This window comes from Ictalurus furcatus, chromosome 23, assembly GCF_023375685.1.
Source record: "Ictalurus furcatus strain D&B chromosome 23, Billie_1.0, whole genome shotgun sequence".
In the NCBI taxonomy this organism is placed as follows: domain Eukaryota; kingdom Metazoa; phylum Chordata; class Actinopteri; order Siluriformes; family Ictaluridae; genus Ictalurus; species Ictalurus furcatus.
Window position 1 is genome coordinate 19569548 of NC_071277.1, and position 26209 is coordinate 19595756.

The following is a 26209-nucleotide window of genomic DNA, read 5'->3' on the forward strand; positions in this document are numbered from 1 at the left end:
ACGTTATATTAAAGACAACGTAAAATGGAAGTTCGGACACGTTTTCCTTCAGAAACGTGACATGTTTTCCGTTTGGAAATGGTACAGATGGGACGCTCAAAGGTAACAGCCAATGGTAAACAAGCAGAGGAAATTATTACTACAGGTCTAATCTAAAGAGAAGACGTTCGAGAATGGACGAATAATGTGTGGGATTTAAGTTCATTCGAAACCGGTCACACGCTGACACGTCTCATCACATGATGAGGTGAAATGCTTGAAAACAGAAGCATTAAAACCATAAAAATCTCCATCATGTGAAGAGTTGCCAGTCTGTACATATCATAAAGAACAGCAAGGGTTTCGTTAAAAAAATAATGAATTCAATTTTATTTATTTATTTTTTTAAAGGATGCCTCTTGCCATTTAAGTTATTTCTGAACCAGCCAGGGAAGGTCTGGGAGGAAAAAAAAAAAAAAAGGAGAAATAAATCAATGGCTGACTGAAGCTGGGTATAAAGAGGTAAACAACTTGGCAATAATAATAATTCTGCAAGGAGCCAGATGTGTGAAATGGGCTTAAAAGCTTTTTTTCCTGAGCTCCTGCTTTGAAGGTGCTGAAAAGATCTTTTCAGACTCTTAAAGACGGTGTTTTAGGATAACAGCCCTGAACGCCACAGTAGATGGTTTTGTACTTCGTGCGTCTGTCGTTGGGACAGAACGTGAGGAAGGACCAGCGCCGTGTCCCGAAGCCGACACAGAAAAAGGGCAATTCAGTTTCGGTAATTGTGGTCGGCGCACTATGACCTTACTCTCGTGCGTATGGCCAGGGAGACAGACGGGGGTTGGGCTCGACGTTTATTCCTAGAAGAGATTCTGGGAGAAAAAAAAAGTCTGTGTCTCAAGGACAAAAGCCCGTGTATGTTAGGTTTGAGTGTGCAGTTGTTGTTTTTTATTGGACACAAAAAAAAAAAAACAAAAAAAAACCCAGCACCAAAACAAGGTCCAGTTACGTCTTCATCGATGTGGAGATTTGTGTGAAAAACTGGAGATATTTGATAAACCTGATGAGGCTTTTAATCTCTCAGGAATTCATTTTGGAACATCTTCATCGTTTGATGTTTCGGCCTCGGATGTTTGGACATCTCCTAGCGATAAATCCAACCAGGAACTCGTCTGTTCTCTGATCCTTCACTTCCTCCCTCCAACAGGTGTTGGCCTTGCTCTCGATCCCGTCCACCTGCAGCACCGTTCGGTCTTCTGGCCGGCTTCCGCTCATGTCCTGGAGGTGTCTGATGACCACGGCACTCTGTCTATCTGTTCTCCACTCGACCCCCACCGCCACCTCTTCTCTCGCCTCTCCCCTTTCACACCCCGCCAGCTAATGGACTGCTTTGCCCCTCCCCTGACATCCCTCTCTCCATCTCTGACTCTGAAGCAGTGAGGAGAGAAGAGGAGAGGCGAGGAAAAGGAGAGGAAGCAGCAGCACTGTTCCCACTCTTCCCACAGGCCCTTGCCTCACTGCTGCTCCAGTGGCTCAATAACTACCTTACAAGCCAAGAGATCCCGTCGTGCAGCTCGCTGGTGAAGAGAACCGAGGGCAGGTCACACTCACCATGGCTGGCAGGGCCGTGCGCCAGGTGGCCTTGGCTCTGTCCCTGATGCTCAGCCTGGCAGCAGGAGCTTGGGTCGGCTGCCCCGGGGCCTGCCGCTGTTCCTTCGCCATGCTCCAGTGCTTGGAAGAGGACGGCATCAACAACATCCCGGTGCTGGCACAGCAGGACAGTGAGAACGTCACAGAAATGTGAGTCGGGTTTGGGAGAAAAAAGTTTGATTGTCAGGTCTAGGGTTCTCAGTATGTTTGTTGCACGTTGTTGACGTGTTTCCTTCGCTTTTGAGAAAGTATCGCACGGTGTTCGATCGAGGTACTCGACCTGCATGCATTTCCATTACGAGATATCCCAGACCTTCTAGAAAGGTTTTACGGATCTGCTCATCAGTCCAAGAGTTTTCATTTAAGAAAGTCCATTACGTAGAGTTCGGACTCATTAGAAACGGGAAGAAAACAGAACCAGTCTGAAAGATACCGCTAACCTTAACTTTATTCAGGACTTTACTCTTCAGTACAGCTGCACTCTTGTCGAACCGTCTTCCAAATGTTGTGTCATAACCGCTTGGGATTTGACATTTCCTGCATGATTTGGACCTGTGGTTCATCCTGTGGGGTCACTGCACTTAGATTTGGGTAAACATCTCAGAGATGTTGCTTCCTTAATAGGAGCTTCCAATCGGGTGGGGGGGCGGAGAGGGGTTTACTGGAATACTTTTTTAAGGAATGTAAATTCAGTGCATTTCCTGTCCTGGTCATTAAGAGCCTCGGTGTTGCTGACATTCTGGACTCGTTATCGCAAATAAGAATGCTGTGTCTTTAAACACTGATAAGAGAACTTTGGCAAGGTCTTCAGACTCATACAATAATATACAAGAAGGTATAAAGGAGTCTGTGCAACTTTGTGCTATATCATTGAGCCGATCATTTCTCGTTCTCCAAACGCTCTCTTCATGATTTATTATTATTATTATTATTATTATTATTATTATTATTATTAGAAAAACAGGTAGCTACCCAGGTTTTCGTGAACCCTATCCTATCGGTATGACCATACAGTGTTTCCTCGAGCTCTTTCACGATACGATGTGTTTACACGGAACGCTTGTACTCGTGAAACAAAAGCCATTTTCTATATTAGTAAGACGCAGGGACATAACTTTTGCTGGGAAGAGAAGCATTACCTCACTACCATCAAACGAGGAGCCATTACCTCCAAAGCAGCAGCAGAAATTCATCATGCATCATGTTATAAATTCAATTCTGCGAATCGCCGACAAATGCCGAGAACAATAGATGAAATATTACCCACTTGACTCAATCAAATAAGCGAGGGTGGTTCAAGATCCTCGTCCCACCTCCCCTGTAATCACGTTACGAGCCCTATGGCTCAATCAGACACAAAATAAATATGTGCTGGTGCTCTGGACTGCGTCGCACAGTGGAGGACTGAGAGCGAAACACGTTCAGGACGATCCGTATTACCGTGTTTACGAGTAGTCCCGGTTCTAATAAGTCTTCTTCTTCTTCATTTCTTCATCCATCGAGTCGTATCTATGCCAATCGTTTCGATTCCAAGTCGCAAACAGGCGTCTGGAAATACTGCATAAAAGATGAAGATTCCCTTAATTGAGAATACGATAGGTAACCCGAGCGTGCACTGGGGCAGCATTCGATACCTTCGCTGTTTTCCTGCCATTTCCACTGCTGTAGACTAGATTTATTTATTTATTTATAATTAGTTTTGTGGTTGTACATACTCTGGTCCGGTTTGACTATCAGTTTAGAGTGTACTCTAAAACGTATTGAGTGACACACGATCCTCTAATCTTTATATAGCAGGGAAAGATAACAAAAAGAAGCAGAGCTAATATTCCGATTTAAAAAAATAAAATAAATAAATGTTCTCAGATATACAGTTAAGCAAAAATGAATAAATAAATAAATAAATAAAATCATTAGTAACCTATTAATAGTTGTAAGAGTCTCTGAGACGTGATTTTAACCAAACTGTAGTGTAACGTCACGATTCGGACCTGAAGCCGGTCTCTGATTAGATACGACATGTCGTACCGTTAAAGGAAAATAATCCTTGACGGCGTGGTGTGTTTACTGTTTACGTTACTGTTGACACCCCGAACTCGGTTATTTTCCTGTAACGGCACATCACACAGCGATCTGATGAAGATTACGTTTTTTTTTTTTTGCATGTCGTACGTCTCGTTTATTTATAGTTACGAACAATTCACGAGTCAGTTCCAGTTCTCACTTACGTTATAGCAGCTGTAAACAGTCGTTCCTTCCCCGGCACTCTCCTTATATTTTCTCTCTCTCTCTCGTTACCTGGGCGATCAACGACAGGATGTGTTTATGTCTTGTGATAGTTTTTGTGTTCATGAGTCCCTTGTTTTGTCCCGAGCAGTTAAACTCCCCACTGTTCTTCAGAGAAATCCTCCAGGTCCTGCGCATTCCTTACTTTTCCGGCATCTTCTGCATATCCGAGTCCTTTCCATCAGCGTTTATAAGATGTTCAGATCCGTCTTTTCACACTGAGGACGACCGAGGGACTCGTACACGACCGTTACAAAAGGTGCAAACGTTCACTGATGCTCGAGAAGGCAACACGGTACATTAAGATCCAGGGGGGTGTAAACTTTTGAACAGGATGATCGGTGTAAATTATTATTTTATTTAAAGATCTTTGGTTTTTTTTCATTTAGCCCCGCCCTTCAGAAGCTACATGAGATATTTACATGTTTCCCAGAAGACAAAATAACAACAATTTACACCGATCATCCTGTTCAAAAGTTTACACCCCCCTGGCTCGTAATGCATCGTGTCGCCTTCTCGAGCATCAGTGAACGTTTGCACCTTTTGTAATAATCCAGCTAACGACACACGGTAGCAAGAATCGAGCGTGTGGAAACTTTTGAACCGGTCCGTTTGTGTAAATCCAGTTATCATCGTGTCTTGTGGACTATAACGTAAACGTCTGTTATGTGAAATAGGGTATTCAGGGCGGGACTAGATTAAAAAAACGAAACACAATTTTAACGATTCCTTGTATTTTAAAAAAAAAAAAATTTTCAGTTATTAACATTTATCAGATTCTGCTAGGGGTATGTAAATATACGAGCATGACCGTACAAGTCCCTGTGATGGAGTGGTAACTATAGACCTGCTGTTACAGAAAATACCTCCTGACCAATCAGAATCCAGAATTCAGCAGCGCTGCGGTATAACGTGTGATACAGTATGAGAAAGTAAAAATAAATAGACGATCTGTCCGTAACGTCGTTTCATCACGTCTCGACACGTACAGCTACATCGAGAACCAGCCGAACCTGGAGAAGATCACAGACGTGGACTTCGTTAACTATCGAGAGCTGAAGAACCTGTGAGTATTTAAAGGATCGTGTAAAAATCTGTACACGTTAGCTAGAAAACATACGTGTTGATTCCCTGTAACTCGGATGGCGGTGTCATCAGGGTCAGTATGTATGTTTTAGTGTATTATTTTCAGATTAAAATAAATCAATAAATAAATAAAAAAGACTCAACATGCAGCTAAAAATGTTTTCTGGTTGTTTGGTCCATCGGGTCATGAAACGATTAGCCTGACTTATGAGATTAGAACTAATCAGGCGTGATGTACGACTTTGTCTAAAGATATGATCGTCGACTGGCTGTTGGACCACCCTTCACCCTGTGTGTGTGTGTGTGTGTGTGTGTGTGTGTGTGGTTTTCCTTCCAGCACAGTTACAGACTGCGGCTTGTTCCTCATCTCCAATAAAGCCTTCCAATACAACTTAAAGCTGCAATATGTGTGAGTATATATATATATATTTATATATTTCTCCCGCCATCTCCTGTTGTGTCCTCGTTTGTAAGTGTCAGTCATCGCCGGTCGCTGCTTTTTGACAGAACTGCTGATTGTCGTCTTCGGATCAGGTGACAAAACCACAGGAGCGTTATCAGAACCGCTCGGCGCTTAAACGACAGCGCGGAATACGCCGTCCGGTCGCAGGAGCTAGAACTCGAGATGCGTCACTGAGGACCGATGACCGAATGAGAAGGTTTAAAGGGATTTGTAATCAAATTCACACCAAGAAGGATTAAACCAAGGTGTGTTCATGGGGGATTTGTTGAAAATGATCCTTGTAAATTATAACACCTTTAAAAATAATAATAATAATAATAATAATAATAATAATAATAATAATAATAGCAAATCCTGAAGCGTTTTATTTCTCTTATACCGCAGCAATTTTCCAACAGTTACAATTTCCTCTTCATTAAACAACAACACGTCATACTTTTTAGCCATTTACGGTTACATTTAATGCCGTGGAACGTCCGGAAAACGCAATTTTGACCCAATTTGTCGTCTTTACCTGCACCTGACTGTCCGAAAGCTCCGACACTGGAGACTCCTTCCTTAAAAACAAAAAACATCTCCTTACGGAAAACATATAGATTACACACGTTTTTTAAAATCCGTTTACAAGGAGCGTCCGCCGTACGAGCCCCTGTGTACGTATGAGCCGTTACTACGGAAACGCTAAGGTATCGGAACGAACGCGTCGATATAAACCGGAGCTTATAACGCGGCACGTTTTGACCAATCAGAATGCAGAATTCAGCAGTCGCCGGGTTGTCGTCTAACCCTGCATTTGCAGAACTGAATTCCTGCGCTCGGATTTGAGAAGGCGACACGGACCCTGTTATTACGTGAAACGAATTAAAGGATCGGGCGGAACCGGAGAAAGACTGGTCTGAAGAATAAGGGCTGGTTGTTTTCGAGTTCAGAGGTCAGGCTGTTGTGGAAACACGTGTAATCAGAGGCGGCTTCGTGTCAGCTGTGACCCTTATCGCCACCATCTTGTAGTCTTTCCCTCGTTGCCTGTGCGACATGCTTGGTGTTGTCGACGGGGGCGATAGCGGTCAAGGAGGAGGCGCTGGCGTGGGATTTGGGGAGCCGGTGGCGAGCATGGAGATGAGGAGGAGGGGGACGAAATCGGATCCGACATCCAGCAGTCACCTTTTACTCGCTCACTTTGGCGTCTTATTGACAGCTGATGCATAATAAATACACTCCACTAAGGGTCCATTATGACTCAATCAATATTTCACAGAGCGATGTGTAGTGGGAGCAGATGTGTCTCTAAGATCAGAGGCGAGGCAGAGAGAGAGAGAGAGAGAGAGAGAGAGAGAGATTTGGAATACTCAAGGCTAAAGAGATGGATAATACAATATATAACATACTAACAGAGCAGGAATACAGTACGTGTTCTGTTTTATTCGTCCGATCTCTCGGAATTCTCGCCACGTTAATAATCGCATCTCAAACCATCGACAAGTGTGCTTTCTTCCAATACTAAGTGGCAGCTGCTATCCCCGCCCCCCTCGTGCCCTCCCCATGGCAATGCAGAGGAATCGAGCCGGTAATAGATAGGCCCTGATGGCTCACCCATCTGACGTGAACTTTTGACGACGGGGAAAACAAATATTTGAACCCCTGCTGGCCCCCATTAGTCCCGCCACAGAGAATCTGTATCCCTTAAGTGTCCTGCATCCCGAAAGCCGTCACTTGCTGTCATTTTGGCCTTTGTTTTCATCTGACAAGCCTCTGGCCTCCTCGTAGACACAGACTGTGAAGCAAAAGGGATTTTCAACTCAGAACTGGCAGCAAGGATAAATATAAGGCAGCGCTCATGCTTGTTTTTACAGGAAGAGGTATATCATCTATAAATCATTACAGTGGAGATTTCAAAGTTGAAAAATGTTTAAAAAAAAACAAACAAAACTTTTACGAAGCACGCTAGCAAAGAGTTACTATATGGAGGGGAAGCGAGAAAATCAAACATGGAGGACAAAGTGCTGGTTAAAATGGAGTCTTGCTAGTGAGCGAATATTGAACTAATATAACAACATGTCTTGACTTTTTTCTTTTTTTTTTTTTTCATTTTCCTGCCATTTTCATAATTTGGTCATGGCTAATTCCAACCCACTAGCCAACTTCCTCTGAGACACATGAAGCCAACCACATCTTTCCAAACTGTTGCTCATGCTGTGTCTCAGGGCGGCGTATACATAATCAGAGGAAAGCATTATCCGCCCGCTTCTCCATGCACGAGCTCACAAAGGTCCATGATTGGCTAGGATCATTGCGATTGACAGGGGAGTGGGAGTATGACCTCGCCCCCACCCCATGGAGAGGTAGCAGGCAATGTTTGCTCTCTTTCCTGAGAAGCTTTTCTGTTGTGCCACTCGGAAAACTAATTCCCTTCATTTTCTACGCTACAGTGAAGGCAAACAACCTCCGAACACCGATCTTTACTTCATCTCCATTGCTGATAATAATAACTCTAATCTAGACAGCCAGCTAGAGTTAGTTAGTTAGTTAGTTAGTTAGTTAGTTAGTTGACACGAGCTAGGACTGGGCGGTGGGAAGAGTGTTACTATGGTTACAGTGTGTAGTTTTTCATATCCGCCCAATAAGCACTCCAAGCGGAGATTTCCGCAGGAACCCTTTACGGTATACGATTCTCGTGGTGTAATAAAGCTAAGCGTCGGTGTAGAAGTTAACATGGGAAGTAGTTACTCAAAAAATTATACGTACGTTCTTGTTTTTGTAGCCTGTTTGGGCTGCTTGGGATCCGCCAAGTCACACTGCTTAATCAGGATGCACGACCACGCTACTGAGAAATTACTCACCTCGATTACTCACCTCTATATTTAATTAGAACTGCGGCGTACCTCTGTCTGATGTCATACCCTGGATTCTCACGACATCCGATGGATCATAGTAATCGTAACACCGTCTAAGATTCGGATTAGTCCATTTGTAAGTTCATCGTGATCAAATAAAATCCGTTTGTCGCCCGGCTATACTCACAACTCGATCGAAGTGTGGGTGTAACCCGACAGCTCGAGGGGCGGAGCTCAAACGACAAGTCGCAGTAACTCTGTCGAAAGTAAGGTGATTCGAGACACGTGGTGTATTTACAAATTTGCAAATGTCACATGAGAACTGTTGTGATGGTGAGAAGGATGTACGATGCATGACTTTTGCGGTCAGCGGTGACGTTAGCAGAGGATCGCTCCTGCTTAACGCTTTAATGGCTCAAATGTTCTCTGTGGTGTCTCACGCTTTTTCTTGGATCGCACAGGAACCTGGCCACAAACTCGCTCATGCACATCGGCTGGAAGGTCTTCCACTCGCTTCCTCTGCAGAACCTGTGAGTGCAATCTTAAACTTCATCAAGAGTCCTTCAGTGGTTCTTTGGGTATTTAAGAGTCTTCTAGCAAACCTGAGAAGATTTTGGGAAGGAGAAGGTTGTAGGATTCTACAGAGGACCGTTTGTGTTGTTTTTCTTTAGACTCCTCTAGGTGAAGGTGTGGTCTGTACTGTCTTTGTAATGTCTTTTGTTCTGAAGCATTTACGAACACTTGATTAGCCGAAGAACCCTAAAGGAACTCTTTTTCTAACCGTGTATATTTGTATATTTTCTCCATCGATCAATAAACAGAGGATCCTCTTGGAACTCCCTTTCTGATGGCAGGTTCCTGAAAGTGTGACGAATAACACACGTCTATCGTGTATCCAACGTGTATCAAAGCAAGAATAAACCATTCTTTACGTTCTCAGGGTTCTGAGGCATAACCCTCTTACTTGCTCGTGTGGCCTGTACTGGCTTCAGCAGTGGCAGAAGATGAAGCGGGTCGACATCGACAGCCAACAGAGCTGCTGGTACAACGGCAGCAGCGTTCGGCTCAACAGATTCGTGATGGAGAACTGCAGTAAGTGCACGTGTTAGGAGGAAAACCTGGATTTACGTCTTGATTTACGACGTCTCCAACACCAGTCTCCTGTTGTTCAGGTGTTCCTGAGGTGTCCATCAATGCTCCAGTACTCACCATTAAGGAGGGTGGAAATCTGACGTTCGAGTGCCAGGTCAGCGGCGTTCCAGTGCCGAGTATTAGATGGAGGACGGAGCACCTTAATTCCAGTTTTATTCTGCAGGTACAGTGCAATGTTTCTAGGAAGGTTTACAGTCGTCGATGGCATTTGACATTTTTTCAATCGATAAAAAAAGACAACCGTTTCCTGTTGGGATTGCCGTTGGATAGAAAGAACTGAACGTCGTGGAACGTTCACGAAACAAGTTAGAGTTCCAGTTCTCACTTACGTTACAGCAGCTATAAAAGTTACAGATTTACCTCCGAGTGTTACAAAGCTCTGACACTGGAGACTCCTTCCAAAAAATCTGCACACTATTGCGTTGTTTCGAGGGATGTAATCCAATATGGCGTCTCATGGGGGGGATAAAACGGCAAGCTCTGCACGTGAAGTCATCTCCGTACGAACGTTTCCATAATCAATCGCAAAATGTCACATGGGAAGAGTACGCAAGAAATTTGACTCCATAATCAGTGTACGTTCATGCTATTACTCAGTCTCTTGACCGCCATTATAAGTGTGTGTGTGTGTGTGTGTGTGTGTGTGTGTAGCGTGGGATCTGGGGCTCCACTTTGGAGCTGGTGCTTCACCTGTTAAATGTGTCGAATGTGGACAACCTGCACAATCTCACCTGTGAGGCGGAGAACGAAGCGGGCCCAGGAGAGGCGATGGTACAGCTCAACATCGAGTGTAAGTTCTATTAAATCTCTGAACTCTGCACTGCTTGGACAACCAAAACCGAATCTGAATCCGGTTTATTTACCAGCTACATTACAATAGACACCCTTCTAGATGTTTCGCAATCAGGTATTGTCACACCTAGTGGTCAAAAATGGGAACGGCAACAAGCGCTAATAAACAGAGGCCCAACGGGGCTGGAATCACGCTGCCCCGACGTTCAGCGGAGGAGCAGCAGACAGGAACGTTAATGACAGGGTTGCCAGATGTGTAATTTCCCCCCAAACAAATTGCGCCAGTTTACAAAAATACCGCCAGGATCTTATTCTATAGCAAATAAATGGAATGAAACAAACAAACAAAGGTAAAGCGTAAGAACAAGTAGCGTGTCCATGATGTACAGAACCAAGATATATTCAAAATACGGAAAGGGAAAGGAGGATTTAGCGAGTGGGTGATGTCTGTATAATAGAAATGTGTGCGCACCACAGTGACCTTGTTTCCCACATAAAGGCTTTCTGTGTGGAGATGTAGTCAGGCCGGACATTTTGCACTCTGCATGACTGTACGTTCTCTGGATAGTTAAGCGTAATAGCCTGCGGACTTCATTTTGTTTCAGGTTATGCCATTATTAACGTCGTCCTGCTACACCGTAATCTATAATCACGAGCCTCTGCTGAACACAAGCGTGTGAAACGTAAAGCGTTTTAGGATTTAATCGCAGCTTGTGAATATGTAGATACAAACAGGATGTATGACATGCATCCTTATCACCGCAACGAACAGAGTTAAGCGTCAATGATAACTTAATAATGTTTACAGTGAAACGGATCGTTATCACCTCCTGTTTGGAAAGAAGGACAAATGTATGACCGTCATGGGAGTGATAATGACTGGCAGGGAAATGGGAAGATAACTGTCGTCTGATCTTATTTGTCCTGTGCTAATGGACCTCTCTCACCCAGCCCCCTCATAGTCCGGAAACATAATTGTGAGGATTGATTGGCAGGCGCTAAGCACGTTAGCTGCTAATCATGCTAGCCTAATGGGCTGCGTCTCGTTAACAGCCTGGGCTTAATTACTGCCTAACAGCCGGACCGGATTCGACTCGGTAGAATTGTACAACTCCTTTCAGCGCCGTTAGTTCCACCTCTCATCTTTTCCCGGGACTGATGAGGGATATTATATTATAACTCCTTTAGCTTCAGTGCTCACGCGTGTTCCTGAACGCTGCGAATCCTTTTGCCATACGACACAACTGGCTGTGTTTCTTCCTTGCAAAGCACTTTTTAGGAGACAGGGTCACAGGTTAAGAGCAGAGGAACGGGCCGCGAGCGTCAGCATGTTCCTCGCCGATACGAGAAAGGTTTCCGGCATCTTACATCCGCTTGGCGTCCAGGTGCTCCTTGCGGTTAGTTTCCCTAAAACAGGCTGAGATTTATTATTCATGACAGGTCAACAGGTTTAGAGTGTAGATGGAGTCTATTGATTGATGGGGAAATTATGACACAGCTTCTGAGAAAGCGTTACCATGCTAGCATTCCCGAATTAGCCTTGTTACGTTTGCGTATCACAGAATTAGCTGGAGATGCGGTTATACTGAATAAATCTGCATGGATAAGTCTGTGATAGTACTATGAGGGTTCGAAATCATTCATTTTGAAGCACAAACTGTCAGTAATGTCAACATTTAGCTTACAATAAATAAAAAAAATCAGGAAATATTTAGTTCACTAATTAAAACGGCTTCTAAATCTTTCTTAATATATTAGTAGGAATTTGGATCTCTTGTTCACACCAATCTGACCAATCAGAATCCAGAATACAACAGCACCGCCATATAATTAGCATCAGCACATTAATGAAACATTTAAACGAATATTTTACAGATATGCAAATATCTCAACTCCACTGCTTTCTAAACATTGAAGCTTTGCCTGTTTTATTATTAAGTAATGATTGAAACGAAGGCTTTATTATGAAGGTTTTAACCGTTCATACCTCACTATTAATGCGAGGTACACAATGTATTTGAAACATCAGACGATGACGATTCGTTAATCGATCATTAATTAAACATGAGCTAGTAAGATACATATCAGCTGATTAAAATGGGTTTATTAACCTAGTTTCTTAACTGTACACTTTATCATTAATAAAAACATAGCAAACGACTTCTAAACCTTATATAATAATTACTCACTGTATAAAAGTGTTTATTAATTGGTTTATCGAGCTTACGCCGTAATTAATAAAAGACAGAATTGATGTATTTTAAAGCTTATACGACAATTATTCATTCATTAATCATTAAGCAAATGAGTTATTATTTTGTATTTTTTTTATCATGGTTTTTTACCGAACGTTGCGCCTCCGTCTCTCCTCCAGTCCCGGTGAGGATCCTGTTCTTGAAGCCGCCGGAGCCGCAGCATCACTGGTGCATCCCCTTCGCCGTGGACGGCAATCCAGCACCGAGCATCAGGTGGCTGTACAACAACATGCCACTGATGGAGACCATGTACACCTACACGCAGCTCATCCCGGACTCGGACGACGGTTCCGTCCAACATGGCTGCCTCTTCCTCAACAAGCCCACTCACCTCAACAACGGCTACTACACACTCATCGTGGAGAACACGCTGGGCCAAGCCCAGGCCACGGCCAGCGGCAAGTTCATGGAAAACCCGTTCGACCCCTTCGACCCTGAAGGCATAATCCCTGGTGAGAACATGAGAAGCTTGTTATAGGAGAGAAATGTGCTAAATGTGCTAAAGTCAACGTTTGTCCATGAAAATACTCAAACGCACGATTGTTCACTCTTCTTATAATCTATATAAGCTAATCTATAAATCTGTATCGTTTTCTTAAAACATTCCCCATTTTTACATTTAAGCAAAGAGAATTTAGTAAAGTCATAATTGATGGGCGGGGCTATGCACCCAGGTAGTGATCTCATTAAATAAAGGCAGTCGTATGCAAATTATAATAGCGAATGATGATGATGATGATGATGATGATGATGACGTGGCTAATCATTGACCGTTAGCCCCGAAGCCTATGCGCTATATCATCCAGATAGCAAACGTAGCTAATATTAGTAACGAAAAAAGATCAATAAAATCACGTAATTGTAACAAAACCATGGTCGTCGCTATGGTAACGTTGTGTTTCGTGCAACGCGGCTGCTGTTACATAAATGACAGATTATTTAGAATATTTTTACAAACAGCGCACTCAGTTTATTATCTTTTTTTAACCGTCTTTACTACTTGCAAATGTTCAAGCTTCAGCATTTCATACCTTTATTAGACAATCGGCTCTTTTTTTTTATGTCCGTCTGCATTTGCGGGTTTGTTTTGAAGGGAAAAAGTAAGCCTTTTGTTTTCTTAATGAACTGAAATTACAGTAATCAAAGCAGACCTAATCAGCTAAAGCACTAATCCTTGAGAACGCTACTTGAGAATGTGAAAATGGCATTTTAACCCTGTCGGATCTTTTGAATTAGAGCATAATTTTTATATATATATATTTAAAACTCAAAGGATAATCATCTCTGTCTTTTCTCTCTCTCTCTCTCTCTCTCTCCCTCCCTCTGACACATGCCAGTGCTAACCAGTGACCCAAGTAAGTCCTCTAAAATCCACTTTCCTAATTCTACTCCATTACGTTTGACTCCTTTGTGTTAGATAATAGATCCCCATTCGCACTCGGTAACGTTTCTTTCAGCAGCGCCTGCTAACCAGTCGACCGATGGCGTGACGGAGAACCTGGAAAACCGGCTGTTCGGGGTAAGAACGTGACGGATACGGGTTCTGGCGGACCGTTAAACGCGTCCGTCGTGGTAGAACTCATCGCTGCGTTGTGTTTTTGCCTTTGCAGGTGTCTGTCGCTGTGGGTCTCGCTGTATTCGCTTGCAAGTTCCTGATCATCATGGTGTTGGTGATCAATAAGTGCGGGCAACACTCCAAGTTCGGCATCCATCGTAAGTCTGGAGGCCCAGTGTAAAAAAATCCCATCATTATTAGTGAATAAAGGGTACACACATACATTACACTACCTCTGTGTTGTACTGTTAGAGGAAAATAATCAACAGCAGCGCGGTGTGACGACGCAGGCTCACTGTGACCGCGTTCGAGTTGATTATTTTCTCATAACAGCGCACCCTGATGTGTTTTATTCCTCATACACCACAGCAACTTGCCAACAACTACGGCCCTGAGTCGATTAAATGAAGGCGTGTTGTACCGTTAATCCGTTTACAGTCCATGCAGGATGTTGTAAAAGCCATCACAGCTTTACTTCTGACTCACACAAAGCGCTTAAACTGGAGACTCCTTCCATAAACATGACATAAAACGTCTCCATGCAGAACACTCCACCGTATCGATATGAACGACCGCACGTGTTTACGTTCAGGACGTCACGACAGAAACGATCAGGGCTTGCTGTTCGAGAAAACGAATCGACGAGCCAGAACGTAATACACGGCGACGGCGTGTAGAAATCAATCGGGAACACACGATGCCGGGAAACGCGCGCGGCCGAAACACCTCGTCCTGTAACTCGAGCGCTTTCGCTGGACACGCCGTCGCATTTTAAGTGATGCGCCGGTATACGGTTTCCACTAGAGCTGTAAGTTTGCTCACGGTCAGCCTGACAGCCTGCAGGAGGACGTGCTGCCAAGTCTTAATTACGCTCTGCAAAAGTAAAGAGCACGAGGAGAGGCGGCCAAACACGAGCCGTTAAAGAAGAGCGACGGAGCCGAGGCTTTCGAGTCACCGGAGCGGCTAAGCGAAGCCGGTCTCACGTCTCCTGTCTCCAGCCTCGAGGCTCCGTCATGTTCCTCCAGCTGCGTAGATCCGGCGTAGATGCCCTCGCGTCCTGTGTTCACGGTTCGACCAGGAAATACAGCCATTTCTATACAACTTTCCTATCCTTACAAGTTTGTGTTTATGTAAATCTATAATCGAAACATTTCTGGCAACATTTTCTATCAAGGCTGTATGTAGAATCGACTCTGGGTTACATTCATAACATGTTAGAACGCATTTATAAGCCATTTTACACATATAAAGTAAAAGTAGAAAAGAAATGATCCGGGATAAAAATCAGACAGATTTCAGGTGTATTCGGGTCTAAAACGCTTTTTTTTTTCTTTTCTTTTCCTGATCCCGTGTTTGTGTTAACAGGCTCGTCTGTTCTAGGGAAGGAAGACGACTTGGCCGTCTCGCTTCGCTTTATGAACTTCGGAGCGAGTCCTCCTTCCTCGGACGAAGGCATGCTGGACCCCGGGCTCTCCAGCTTTGTGGAGAACCCGCAGTACTTCTGCGGCATCATCAAAGACAAGGACATGTGTAAGTGGATGCTTTTCCTCTAGCGCGTTTCTGCTTTTCTTGCTTCTGAGAAACGTGTGACGTGAGGAGTGAATCGTTGCAGGTGTGCAGCACATTAAGAGGCAGGACATCATGCTGAAGTGGGAGCTGGGCGAAGGAGCTTTCGGGAAGGTTTATTTAGCCGAGTGCGCTAACCTCTGTCCCGACACTGACAAGATGCTGGTGGCCATAAAGGTACGACGACTCATTGCAGACGCCGTTTCAAAAAAAAAACATTTTGCACCGACACACCGTCTCTGACGCTCAGTACGAGGAGACGCAAATATGCATCCATGGGTCATACGACCGAGAGCAAACGTTAATACAATCCCCCACCCCGCCCCACCCCACTCCTCAAATGTGTTGCAGAATGAAGAAATGTCAAAAATTTATATATATATATATATATATATATATATATATATATATATACACACGAATACGCTGCTATAAATAAAATGTCTTCTTCAGTTCTCCCTACCAAGAGGGCGTACAAACTAAATATCATATCATGCTTTATATGTGGAATAAACTCTTGCTATCTGGTGTAGTACTACAGTCGAACTCATGCAAGACTTCACAAGCATACACCAACATGACAGGAACTGTACAGTTGAGTGCAAAAGTTTGTACCCCCTATTCTCTCTCTGTGAGTATATATATATATAACAGAGAGAGAGAGAGAGAGAGAGAGAGAGAGAGAGAGAGAGAGAGTGCTTTAATGTTTCGCTATCAAAATAATGTTAAAACATTACAGCAGCAGAGTCTCAGTCAGTAGTTCTCTTTATACGCAAGCTCAAAAGTTTGCATCCCCTTTCACATGCTCATTTAGGTGTCGAAAGAGGTCAGCGTTGAAACAGTCCGTGTTGATAAATCATGGGAGATTCCTGCGAGCGCTCGGGTTAACAGTGAAAGGGATCAAACAGTATCGAATAATGGTCATTTTATAAAAGTGGATTTAAAAAGATATCAAAGGACAGTGAAAACGATCGTTTGGAGATGGAAGAAGACGCAAAGCCATGAGAAGAGAGTGAAACAAATTCTTATTATACACGTTTGGACTGCCGTTGCTACTTGCACTGAGGGTGGAACCCTCTCATTTTAATGTCTTGTCGTTCATTCGTTCGTTTAGGAAGGGTGTGCAAACTTTTGCTCTCAACCGATAATCCAGCAAGAGTTGGTCAGATATCCGTGACCATATCGGCAAGGTAGATTCCTGACTGTTTTTCTCGTGTAGACGCTGAAGGACGCTAACGAGTCGACTCGGCAGGACTTCCAGCGCGAGGCCGAGCTCCTGACCGTGCTCCAGCACGAGCACATCGTCCGCTTCTACGGAGTGTGCACTGACGGAGAACCTCTCGCCATGGTGTTCGAGTACATGCGGCACGGCGACCTAAACCGCTTCCTCAGGTCAGTAGCGCGAGGCTCGGCGTCAAAATGTGACCGCAAAAAGATCTGTGGCCGTCAGATCCCACTACTTCACCTCGAAAACCGAACTGACCATGCTAATGATCTAAACGTAGCTAGCGTATATCCCTTTAATCCTCACAAAATGATGCGGTTTCTTCTAATGCATAAGGTCATGCGGTTTAAGTGTTCAAGAAAGATGGTCCTATTACTTTTCCCTCCGGTTGATCTTGACAGACAGCGCGCAATGTTCTTCGGCGAATTTCACAGACCTTCCGCGTAAAAAAAACCCCTGAATAGCTGCCAGCCGTATAGAATATAAAACCATTAGCGAGTACTCTAATAGATCTTAAGTATGGCAAGTGGTTAGTTAAAGGAGACAAAGCCTCCATCAAGGAACATGTCAAAAGTACTTTTTAGGATGGTCTATTAAAATATATTTGGACCTGTCACAATCACAAAGGAATCACGGTAATGGTGCAATTTTCCAAGCTCACAGAATCAAAAAAAAAAAAAAAAAGTTACCGTCAATCTTAGACCTAATCTTTAACTTTATCTGCATGTACAAGTTGGTTCATCCCATCCAGATTTCAGCAATCAGTCTCGAAAGCTTCCGTACGAGTTGGTTCATCCCAATTTCAACGAGTTCCTGGCCCCCTAACCACGTCAGCACCAAGCGCCACGGCTACACATAGAGGAGCACTGTACGCTCCGTCCGAGCTGCATTCATCTCTCAAACATGATGAAAAGTGTGAGTCTGGTGGACGGTGGTGGGAAATGAAGAGACCATATGTCCAGCACAGAGGAGTCTCATTGCACTCAATGTCCAGTGCGCAAAGATCTAGTCTGCCAGGTGGTCCTGAGGCCAGATTGGGAGTGGGGGGGACACATGCTGTTGAGGAGGTGGAAATCTCATTTGGAGTAGACAGTCCATGGATGGAGTCTCCAGGCTGTGCAACAGCTGCTACTCTCCTGCCACCTGCCTTATAAACGAATAGTAATGGCATTGGGGGACCTCTGAAGAACAAGGGAAAGGCCAGCAAGTGACAGCATGGATAGGGAATAATAGTAGGATGAATGGAGATACTGCGGAAAGGGGTGGGGGGGGGGGGGGCTTTTCTCAGTCTGCTCAGCAACTCTATAACATTAACGAGTTAGGGAAAGTCAGAATGGGGTTCGGTAGGAGGTTCCCCATCGTGATGGATTCTAAAATATGAAAAGTCTATCCGAAGTCGCACGCTCGGTCAGGATTGTGATGAATCTGCTCGTTGAGGTGTAGCTTTACTGTGCCGTTACGTTTTGTATGCTTCAATCCGCCAAATTTAAGACCATAATGCAAGAATATTTACTTTTAAATGAGGTTACCGTTCAGTTTTGTATCTGGCATGAAGCAACGCTGATTCCAGCAGGAGGTCATTTGGCCAACGCTCGTATCTAAAGCCACTTAAATCCTGGGTTGTACTTCCTTTTGACTACACTTACACGTACACAAAATGGCTGCCTAAGCTCTCCTGTGGTAAACTGCCACGTCGCTTGAGCAGATCTGCAGAAATAAACGCTATGCATCTGAAAGGTGCAATACCAGCATAAATACTGGGGGCGGTATAGCACCGTGTGGCACGCTATCTGCAACTGAGCAAACAAACTAGCACTGGGTCTCAATTTTTAAAAAAAAAACTTCGCATGTAGTCTTCAAACCTACTGAAAGGTCAGTCTGAAACATTTTAAACTTGAAAACATGATGGACAGGGATGTTTTGTCTCTGACGTAAAATCAAGTGGATGTTCCTTTTGATCCCCCGAATATACATAAAGTACGCAGGTGAGTGAGTGAACAACGGTATGCGTGAAATATAAAATAGGCAGTACAACTAAGACAGGATACAACTGAGCAGTGGAACGTTAAGAGTCTTGCCCAAGCAGTTTGGTGGTGCTGGGATTTGAACTCACAGCCTTCTGATCATTCGCCCAAAACCTGACCCACTAAGCGTCAGAGCACTTCCTGTTATTCCAAAAATCACTGATTCAGTGCAACCCTTGGAGTTAAGACATACCAAGAACATTGGATATCATTAATATTATCTGTGAATCATCTATTAAGAACCTCCAACGGATCGCACATGCTGATCTTCTTCTTCTTCACGCAGGGCTCATGGTCCAGATGCTCGGATCCTGGACGAGGTAAAGATGCCACCGATGGGTCAGCTGACCCTGCTGCAGATGCTCCAGATAGCAGCCCAGATCGCCTCTGGTATGGTATACTTGGCCTCACTCCACTTCGTGCACAGAGACCTGGCCACCAGAAACTGCCTGGTCGGTGAAGGTCTCGTGGTGAAGATCGGCGACTTCGGCATGTCCAGAGACATCTACAGCACTGATTACTACAGGGTCGGTTCAGGTTCCCGTTCATCTCTGCTGTTTGTTTATTAGATGAAATTGCTTGCCTTGTCTCTACTTCAGAGTTCCTCAAAGGTTCCTCAGGTGTGGTGTTTATACATTGTTCATGGTCTCTCATTACTCATGTCTCAGGTTGGTGGAAGAACCATGCTACCTATTCGTTGGATGCCTCCTGAGAGTATCATGTACAGAAAGTTCACCACAGAGAGTGACATCTGGAGTTTTGGGGTGGTTCTGTGGGAGATCTTCACCTACGGAAAACAGCCGTGGTATCAGCTGTCCAACAGCGAGGTACACCATGGAAACATACAGAAGGGTCTAGAACTCTGGGAAAAACCTGTATATTTTCCTGTATATTATTGCATTATTATAATGTATTCATTCTTTAGTTATTCTTTCTAGGGGAGATGTGACTAAAAATGAATTGCAGGGTGCCAATATTAATAATCATAAGATTTTTTAATTTTATTTTTTTAAAGGGTTATGTTTAGAAAAAACAACTCGCTTACTCACGCGGTATTTTTAAGCGCAAAACTACTATAGACACATGTGTGCTTCTTTTTTAATAAGGGTGCCAATATTTTATCTGTACATCAGTCTTTAACCCTTCTCACCAGCTTGATTTCTTCTCAAATCGACCCGAAATGTGATTGTAATGACAGCTTTTTACCTTTGCGCCGCTTTCCTACGCCTCGTAAGTGCCAGGTAGAGATAAAAACGAAAAATAAAAACGATACGCAGTCGCAAAAATATAATCGCTAAGTAACTAGCGCAAGGTGGATTATTGACGTTTTCGATTGTCACGATGGGAATGTACAGGTGTGTAAACACGCCGTGATCGAGGGGAATCGAGAGACGTCTTTGAACACTCGTGGTGGAGGAAATGTTGCGTATTAGGCTGGAATGCTTCGCATGGAACTGCGTTTTTTTTTTTTTAACAAGAAAGAACAACAGGGATGTGAGGTACAAACACAAGCCCTTGAACGTGATCAGTCTGCGCTCTTATGGACTCAGAAACAGAACAATCGATGGATTTATCGGTATTATGAACAGTCCAGACCTCTCAGATTAAAGACTGAGAAGTGGACGCTACGTGTGACCGCAACTGCACCATTACGGGAGAGAAGCCTCTCTTCTTTCAAGATCAGGGTGGATCGCTTTTCCCGTTTGCTCGATTTTTATCCGATTAGACCAGATCTTCACCCTGGGCCGACGTCGCCTAACCTCGTTAACCTAATCCTCGCCGGCTCATAATGGACAGGGGTAATTATAGGGAGTGTAATTGGAAGGGTCGTAGATAGAACGCCCGTGACTTTCCATGCAGAATTTCAGAAGGGTCAATGCGAATCTTTGTTAATTCATCCGAGTGATTGATAGGCCGTTTGGGCATGATGTAGTGGACTGCTGATGGAAGACTACTACACCATTCAATTACTCAGGACACAACGCCTACGGGGTGGGTGGGAAGGACGTTCGCTCGAAAATCACCAGCTCTGGAACTTTCCACCGTGACGCTGATCAATGCAGGAATGACGCCTGAGGAACTCTCGCCTTAGATGACACGACACGCAGACCCGCGTTTGCCTGAACTCGTATTAAAAGCCGAGTTTTATTTCCGACACTGCAAAAAAAATTAAAAATAACGAGCGAAAATAAATTAGAGTCGAATGGATCTACTATTTCCTGTTATAAAGATCCCAGTAAACTAAATATAACATTATTAAACCTATTTCAAGCTCGAAATAGCCTGGTTGCCAGATAATTTTGCTCATTTTAAGTATTTATTTTTTAGAAAGAAGCTAAATTATCTGCTGCTAGAAAAAAAAAATTCTAACTAAATTAGTAAAAGTGTAAAGAAATAGGATCAATCACATTCTATTTGTTTTTCTTGTAATGTTTTAATAGGAAATAAATTTCGTTTAAGTTTAGTAGTGTACTTATGTACTGTTAAACATATATGGTCAACACTCGAAGAAAAAAAAAAACACCTTCGCAAGTGACGACGTATTAAATATAGTCAGAGTTATATAGTATTTACTGTTCAAAGATTACAGTTAACCAAATATAAGATTATTAAATGTATTTCTTAGTAAGACTTACTAATATGTTACTAATTTCAAGTTTAAAACTTTCTTATTCTTGTAGCAAATAATTTTGCTTCTTTCTAGAAATGAACGCTTAAAATTTGCCGACAGGTCAAGACTATTTCAAGCTTGAAATTGGTAAAAATTTATAGAAATAGGTTTAATAATCTTATATTTTCTTTGTTGTAATCTTATACTAAGAAATATTAGATGGTTTTTGATTATTCATCATATTTTTGCCAATATGTAATTTTTTTATATATATTTTTGCATCGAATCGTTTTTGTAACGCTTTCCTTTGACTTTTGGAAAGTGTGCACTCTACTCCTTGGGAACTTCATGAAGATGTTTTACTTAGAACCCTCTCTGAGAACCTTAGAACCTTTAAGGCTTTCACCAAAAAGACAAACTGAAGCACGATTATACTGGAAAAAAGTGACTAAATTCTACCGTTCTTTATCACTGCGTCGGAAGCGTTGTAACGCGTCTTACCAACAAACCCAGGACTTATCCGTAACCGCGCCTCGTTCCCGAAAGTAGGAGGAGTTACTCTGGAGGTTATCGAGCATGAATAGTAAAACAATGAACCCCTTGAAACAATGGTGAAACCCTTTCACTCGATATTAAACGGCTGAATAAGACAACGTGAAAGTAAACAGGGGCAGACGTTCACTTAACGGCCGGACGCACAGCCAAAAACACATCCAAGGGCGCCAATACTTTAACCTGTAGTGAATGTACAGAGGAGTTTGAGTGCAAACATTACCTCAAGTGAGAGTGTCATGAATTTACTGTGGCTGGATCTCAAATGTCTCTCTGTATTATACGTAAGGGTGCTAGGTAGGGCGTTTATTATTTTACGTCCTACGTAGGGAGCGAACAGCGTGAATAGGAAGCCATTTTGGATTTGGATTAGAAAAATGGTGGATTGTGGGAATAAATGTAAGATTAAGAAGCTACGCTGCGATAAGGAAATAAATAAAAACTGAATCAAACATTAAATGTCGAGGAGACCCTGAATGTTGACTGAAGGTTTGCGTCGTGCGCAGGCGATCGAGTGCATCACGCAGGGCCGGGAGTTGGAGCGGCCGCGGACGTGTCCGAAAGAGGTCCACCAGCTCATGCAGGGGTGCTGGCAGAGAGAACCGCAACAACGTCTCGTCATCAAGGAAGTCTACAACCGCCTCGTAGCCCTGGTCAAGAACCCTCCGGTCTACCTGGACATCCTGGAGTGAAACGGATCTGCGAAGGGACGGCTGGAGGTTCGGGTCAAAGGGACAAATTTGCGCTGAGAAAAAGAGACAAGGGGACCGAAGAAGATCCAGGAGTCCCTCGTTCCCTGTTCGGTCCAACTGAGCGTCCATCAGGACTTCTGGGAAGGACAACGTTGGCGAGAACATTTCATATCATATTTCATATTTCATATCTCCTCCAAGTTTGAAGAAATCAGGAAATTGAATCGAGTCAAACCGACCCTGTCGTTCACGCTAGCGGGAGAACGTTGGGATTTTATTTTAACGCCAACGACAGGAACATAATCGCCCCTGTATGTCATCTCTGACTTTTTGTTGTTGTTGTTGTGTGTTTTATAAGTACGCAGTGTCGTGCCAAGTCGATTGCATCAGAATGTTCACATGCCCCCTGTCTTGCAGTTGTGAATAATCTCTGTATTATATAGAAACATGTTATGAGTGCACTAAAATCGCATGTACTGGACTTTCCTTATTCTTAAACAGCACCACAAATCCCTCGACCCATTTCTGATCACATGTCCGTTTTATTTCATTTACAGCATTCACAGCTACACACACACACACACACCTACACACACACAGCTACACACACACAGCTACACACACACACATACACATACACATACACACACATACACACATACACACACATACACACACATACACACACATACACACACATACACACACATACACACACACACACATACACACACACACACACACATACACACACATACACACACACACACAGCTACACACACACACACAGTTACTCACACAGCTACACACACACACAGTTACACACACACACACACACACACACAGCTACACACACACACACACACAGCTACACACACACAGTTACACACACACACACACACACACACACACACACAGAATGATGTCGATGGTGTAAAAAGTTGAAATGTCTGTTCTACAGGTTTGTAAGTTGACTTTTTTCCTCTGCATTTATTTTCCTTCGTAAGCTAATCTTCTTGTTGATGGTTAATCAGCTCCACTGAAACTCTGTATATAGAATGCTAACTGCTAACCGTGTCACAATGCTAATCCGGCGGAAACGGACATTAAACTGACAAACAGCCTTGAAGAAGAATGTAAAGAGCGCTGCTGGTCTTCTACACAGAACTGATAGCACTGATGCTAACCGGCCGCTTAGCAGAAGCAGACCTTCACTCACACTGTAGCATCGTGAGCCCTTTTTCAGCCGCGTTAACCGCAGCCTGCGGCGTTCGTGTCGACGGAAAAAGGAGGGAAACTGTTCACGAATCAGGAGCGCGTCCGTTTCAGCGACAGCGTCGGCGACAGCGTCGGCGTTTCTCATTATTACACAAATAAATATTACAGTTCAAATAAAGCTGTTGGTGCCGGCGCATGCTTAACGAGGCATCATATTCAACTCCAATCCAGATGAAGCATCTTCTTCCACTAAAACACACACACACACACACACACACACACGACACTCCCTAAACGCTAATTAAAAGCAGTCAGTTGATGATGTTTGTGCTTTTCCAGCTCATTAAAGAGCTCGTTAAGGCTCTTAATAAAAGTAAAGAGCGTACCAAAAACCTGAAAAAAATCTGAGAAAACTATTTTTATATTCTTTTGGGTTTTTATAACATTTATATACATTTATGCTCTTTTTTTAAAAAAAAAAAAATTAAACTGTAACCTTTTTTTTTGTTTTTTGGAAAAAAAATCATAAATCTGCTAAAAATGTTCCTACAATCCCGCTCCTATTTCAGCTTCAGTCTCAAGCTCCATGGTCAGTTTCTTCTTTTTAAACGCTTGACGTTGAGTGCAAAAGTTTGTGCACCCTTAGGACAAAATAAAGACAAGGACATTTTCATTATTGCAACAAGACATTTAGTGTTTTAGTGTTCATAGATTTAAAAAAAAAAAGAAAAAAAAGAAAGTGTATTATCAGTAAAGTTAAAGAAACGGTGCGATTGTGTATCTTAAGATATTAATCGTTTAAGAAATTTTAAAAAACAGAAACATGATATCATTCAACAATCTTTCTAAATGTGAGAAATATTCTCCGAGATGTTTTCACCTTTATAACTGGATCCAAGCTGTCGTCTTGTTGCAAGCCACAATTTATTACTGTTTTGAATTTATTTATTTATTAACATTTTTGGAATAGTTCATTTTATTACATTTTCTTGAAAATGTTCATTTTTGTCATTTTAAAAGTATTTAGCTCCAGAGATCAATCCCTTCTTGTTTTTTTTTTCAGTCAGAAATCAGATTATTTAAATTCTGTAAGTTGTGAGCTCGGACCTCCGTGGATCGGACTCGTTCGTCCAGAACATCTCAGACGGCGATCGGACTGAGGTCTGGGGAATTCGGAGGCCGAGTCGACACCTTGAACTCTTTATGTTCCTCGGACGGTTCCTGAACAGTTTCTGCGGTGTAACGGAGCGTTACCCTGCTGGAAGAGGACGCTGATATTAGTGGATCTGTTCCCATGAAGGGGTGTACTCCGTCTGTACTCCGTCTGTACTCCGTCTGTACTCCGTCTGAAACAGTGTTTAGGAAGGTGGTGCGTGTCAAAGGAACATCTAGAGGAACTCCAGGATGAAAGGTTTCCCAGCAGAACACTGCTCAGAGCATCTCACTGCGATGCGTCGTGGGTTCTGACTGCTTTCTGTCAGGGCCAGCAGGAACGCTCTCAGTGGTTTGTGCTGCAGCTCTTCGGTGGAATCGGACCAGACGGGCTCGTCTTCAATCCTTATGCACCTCAATGACTTCTGGGGCCCACGTCCCGGTCACAGCTTGTCCGTCGTTGGACCTATCAATCTATCCATCCATCTACCTATCGATCTATCCATCCATCTATCTATCAAACTATCCATCCATCAATCTATCCATCCATCCATCCATCCATCCATCAATCCATCCATCCATCTACCTATCAATCTATCCATCCATCAATCTATCCATCCATCAATCTATCAATCTATCCATCCATCAATCTATCCATCCATCAATCTATCAATCTATCCATCCATCAATCTATCAATCTATCCATCATCCATCTACCTATTAATCTACCCCTCCATCCATCCATCCATCAATCTATCCCTCCATCAATCTATCCCTCCATACATCCATCCATCAATCTATCCCTCCATCCATCCATCCATCTACCTATCAATCTATCCATCCATCTATTTATCAAACTATCCATCCATCAATCTATCCATCTACCTATCAATCTATCCCTCCATCCATCCATCCATCTACCTATCAATCTATCCCTCCATCCATTTATCCATCCATCCATGCATCTATCAATCTATCCATCCATCCATCCATCTACCTATCAATCTATCCATGCATGTACCTATCCATCCATCCATCTACCCATCCATGCACCTATCTATCTGTCCTTTAATTAATTAATTAGCTTATTTATTATTTACTAAAATATGAAATATTC

General features: G+C 43.2%; 1 protein-coding gene across 2 annotated transcripts; it reads left to right on the plus strand.

The window, feature by feature from the left end:
• The first annotated feature begins 1347 nt into the window (after positions 1-1347).
• Positions 1348-23857, plus strand: ntrk1 (neurotrophic tyrosine kinase, receptor, type 1). 2 transcript variants are annotated; one of them, XM_053611164.1, is made up of 17 exons: positions 1348-1782; positions 4910-4984; positions 5342-5413; positions 8760-8828; positions 9239-9390; positions 9471-9613; positions 10102-10240; positions 12617-12949; positions 13835-13852; positions 13955-14016; positions 14108-14210; positions 15418-15582; positions 15665-15795; positions 16838-17010; positions 19154-19394; positions 19536-19694; positions 22537-23857. In XM_053611164.1, exons 1-17 carry the CDS (start codon positions 1595-1597, stop codon positions 22720-22722), a joined length of 2409 nt encoding a protein of 802 aa, XP_053467139.1. In that variant the 5' UTR covers positions 1348-1594; the 3' UTR covers positions 22723-23857. The 2 variants fall into 2 exon arrangements, with proteins under 2 accessions (XP_053467139.1, XP_053467138.1); XM_053611163.1 differs by lacking the exons at positions 1348-1782; positions 4910-4984; positions 5342-5413; positions 8760-8828 and having other exon boundaries at positions 9275-9390; positions 13958-14016.
• Positions 23858-26209: the final 2352 nt, after the last annotated feature.

Excerpts from the sequence above, each read along its gene's own strand:
- ntrk1 (XM_053611164.1), top strand. The coding sequence starts at position 1,595 with ATGGCTGGCAGGGCCGTGCGCCAGGTGGCCTTGGCTCTGTCCCTGATG. Across the intron at positions 4,985-5,341 it reads TATCGAGAGCTGAAGAACCT|CACAGTTACAGACTGCGGCT; the intron begins GTGAGTATTTAA and ends TTTTCCTTCCAG. Across the intron at positions 14,017-14,107 it reads TGGAAAACCGGCTGTTCGGG|GTGTCTGTCGCTGTGGGTCT; the intron begins GTAAGAACGTGA and ends TTGCCTTTGCAG.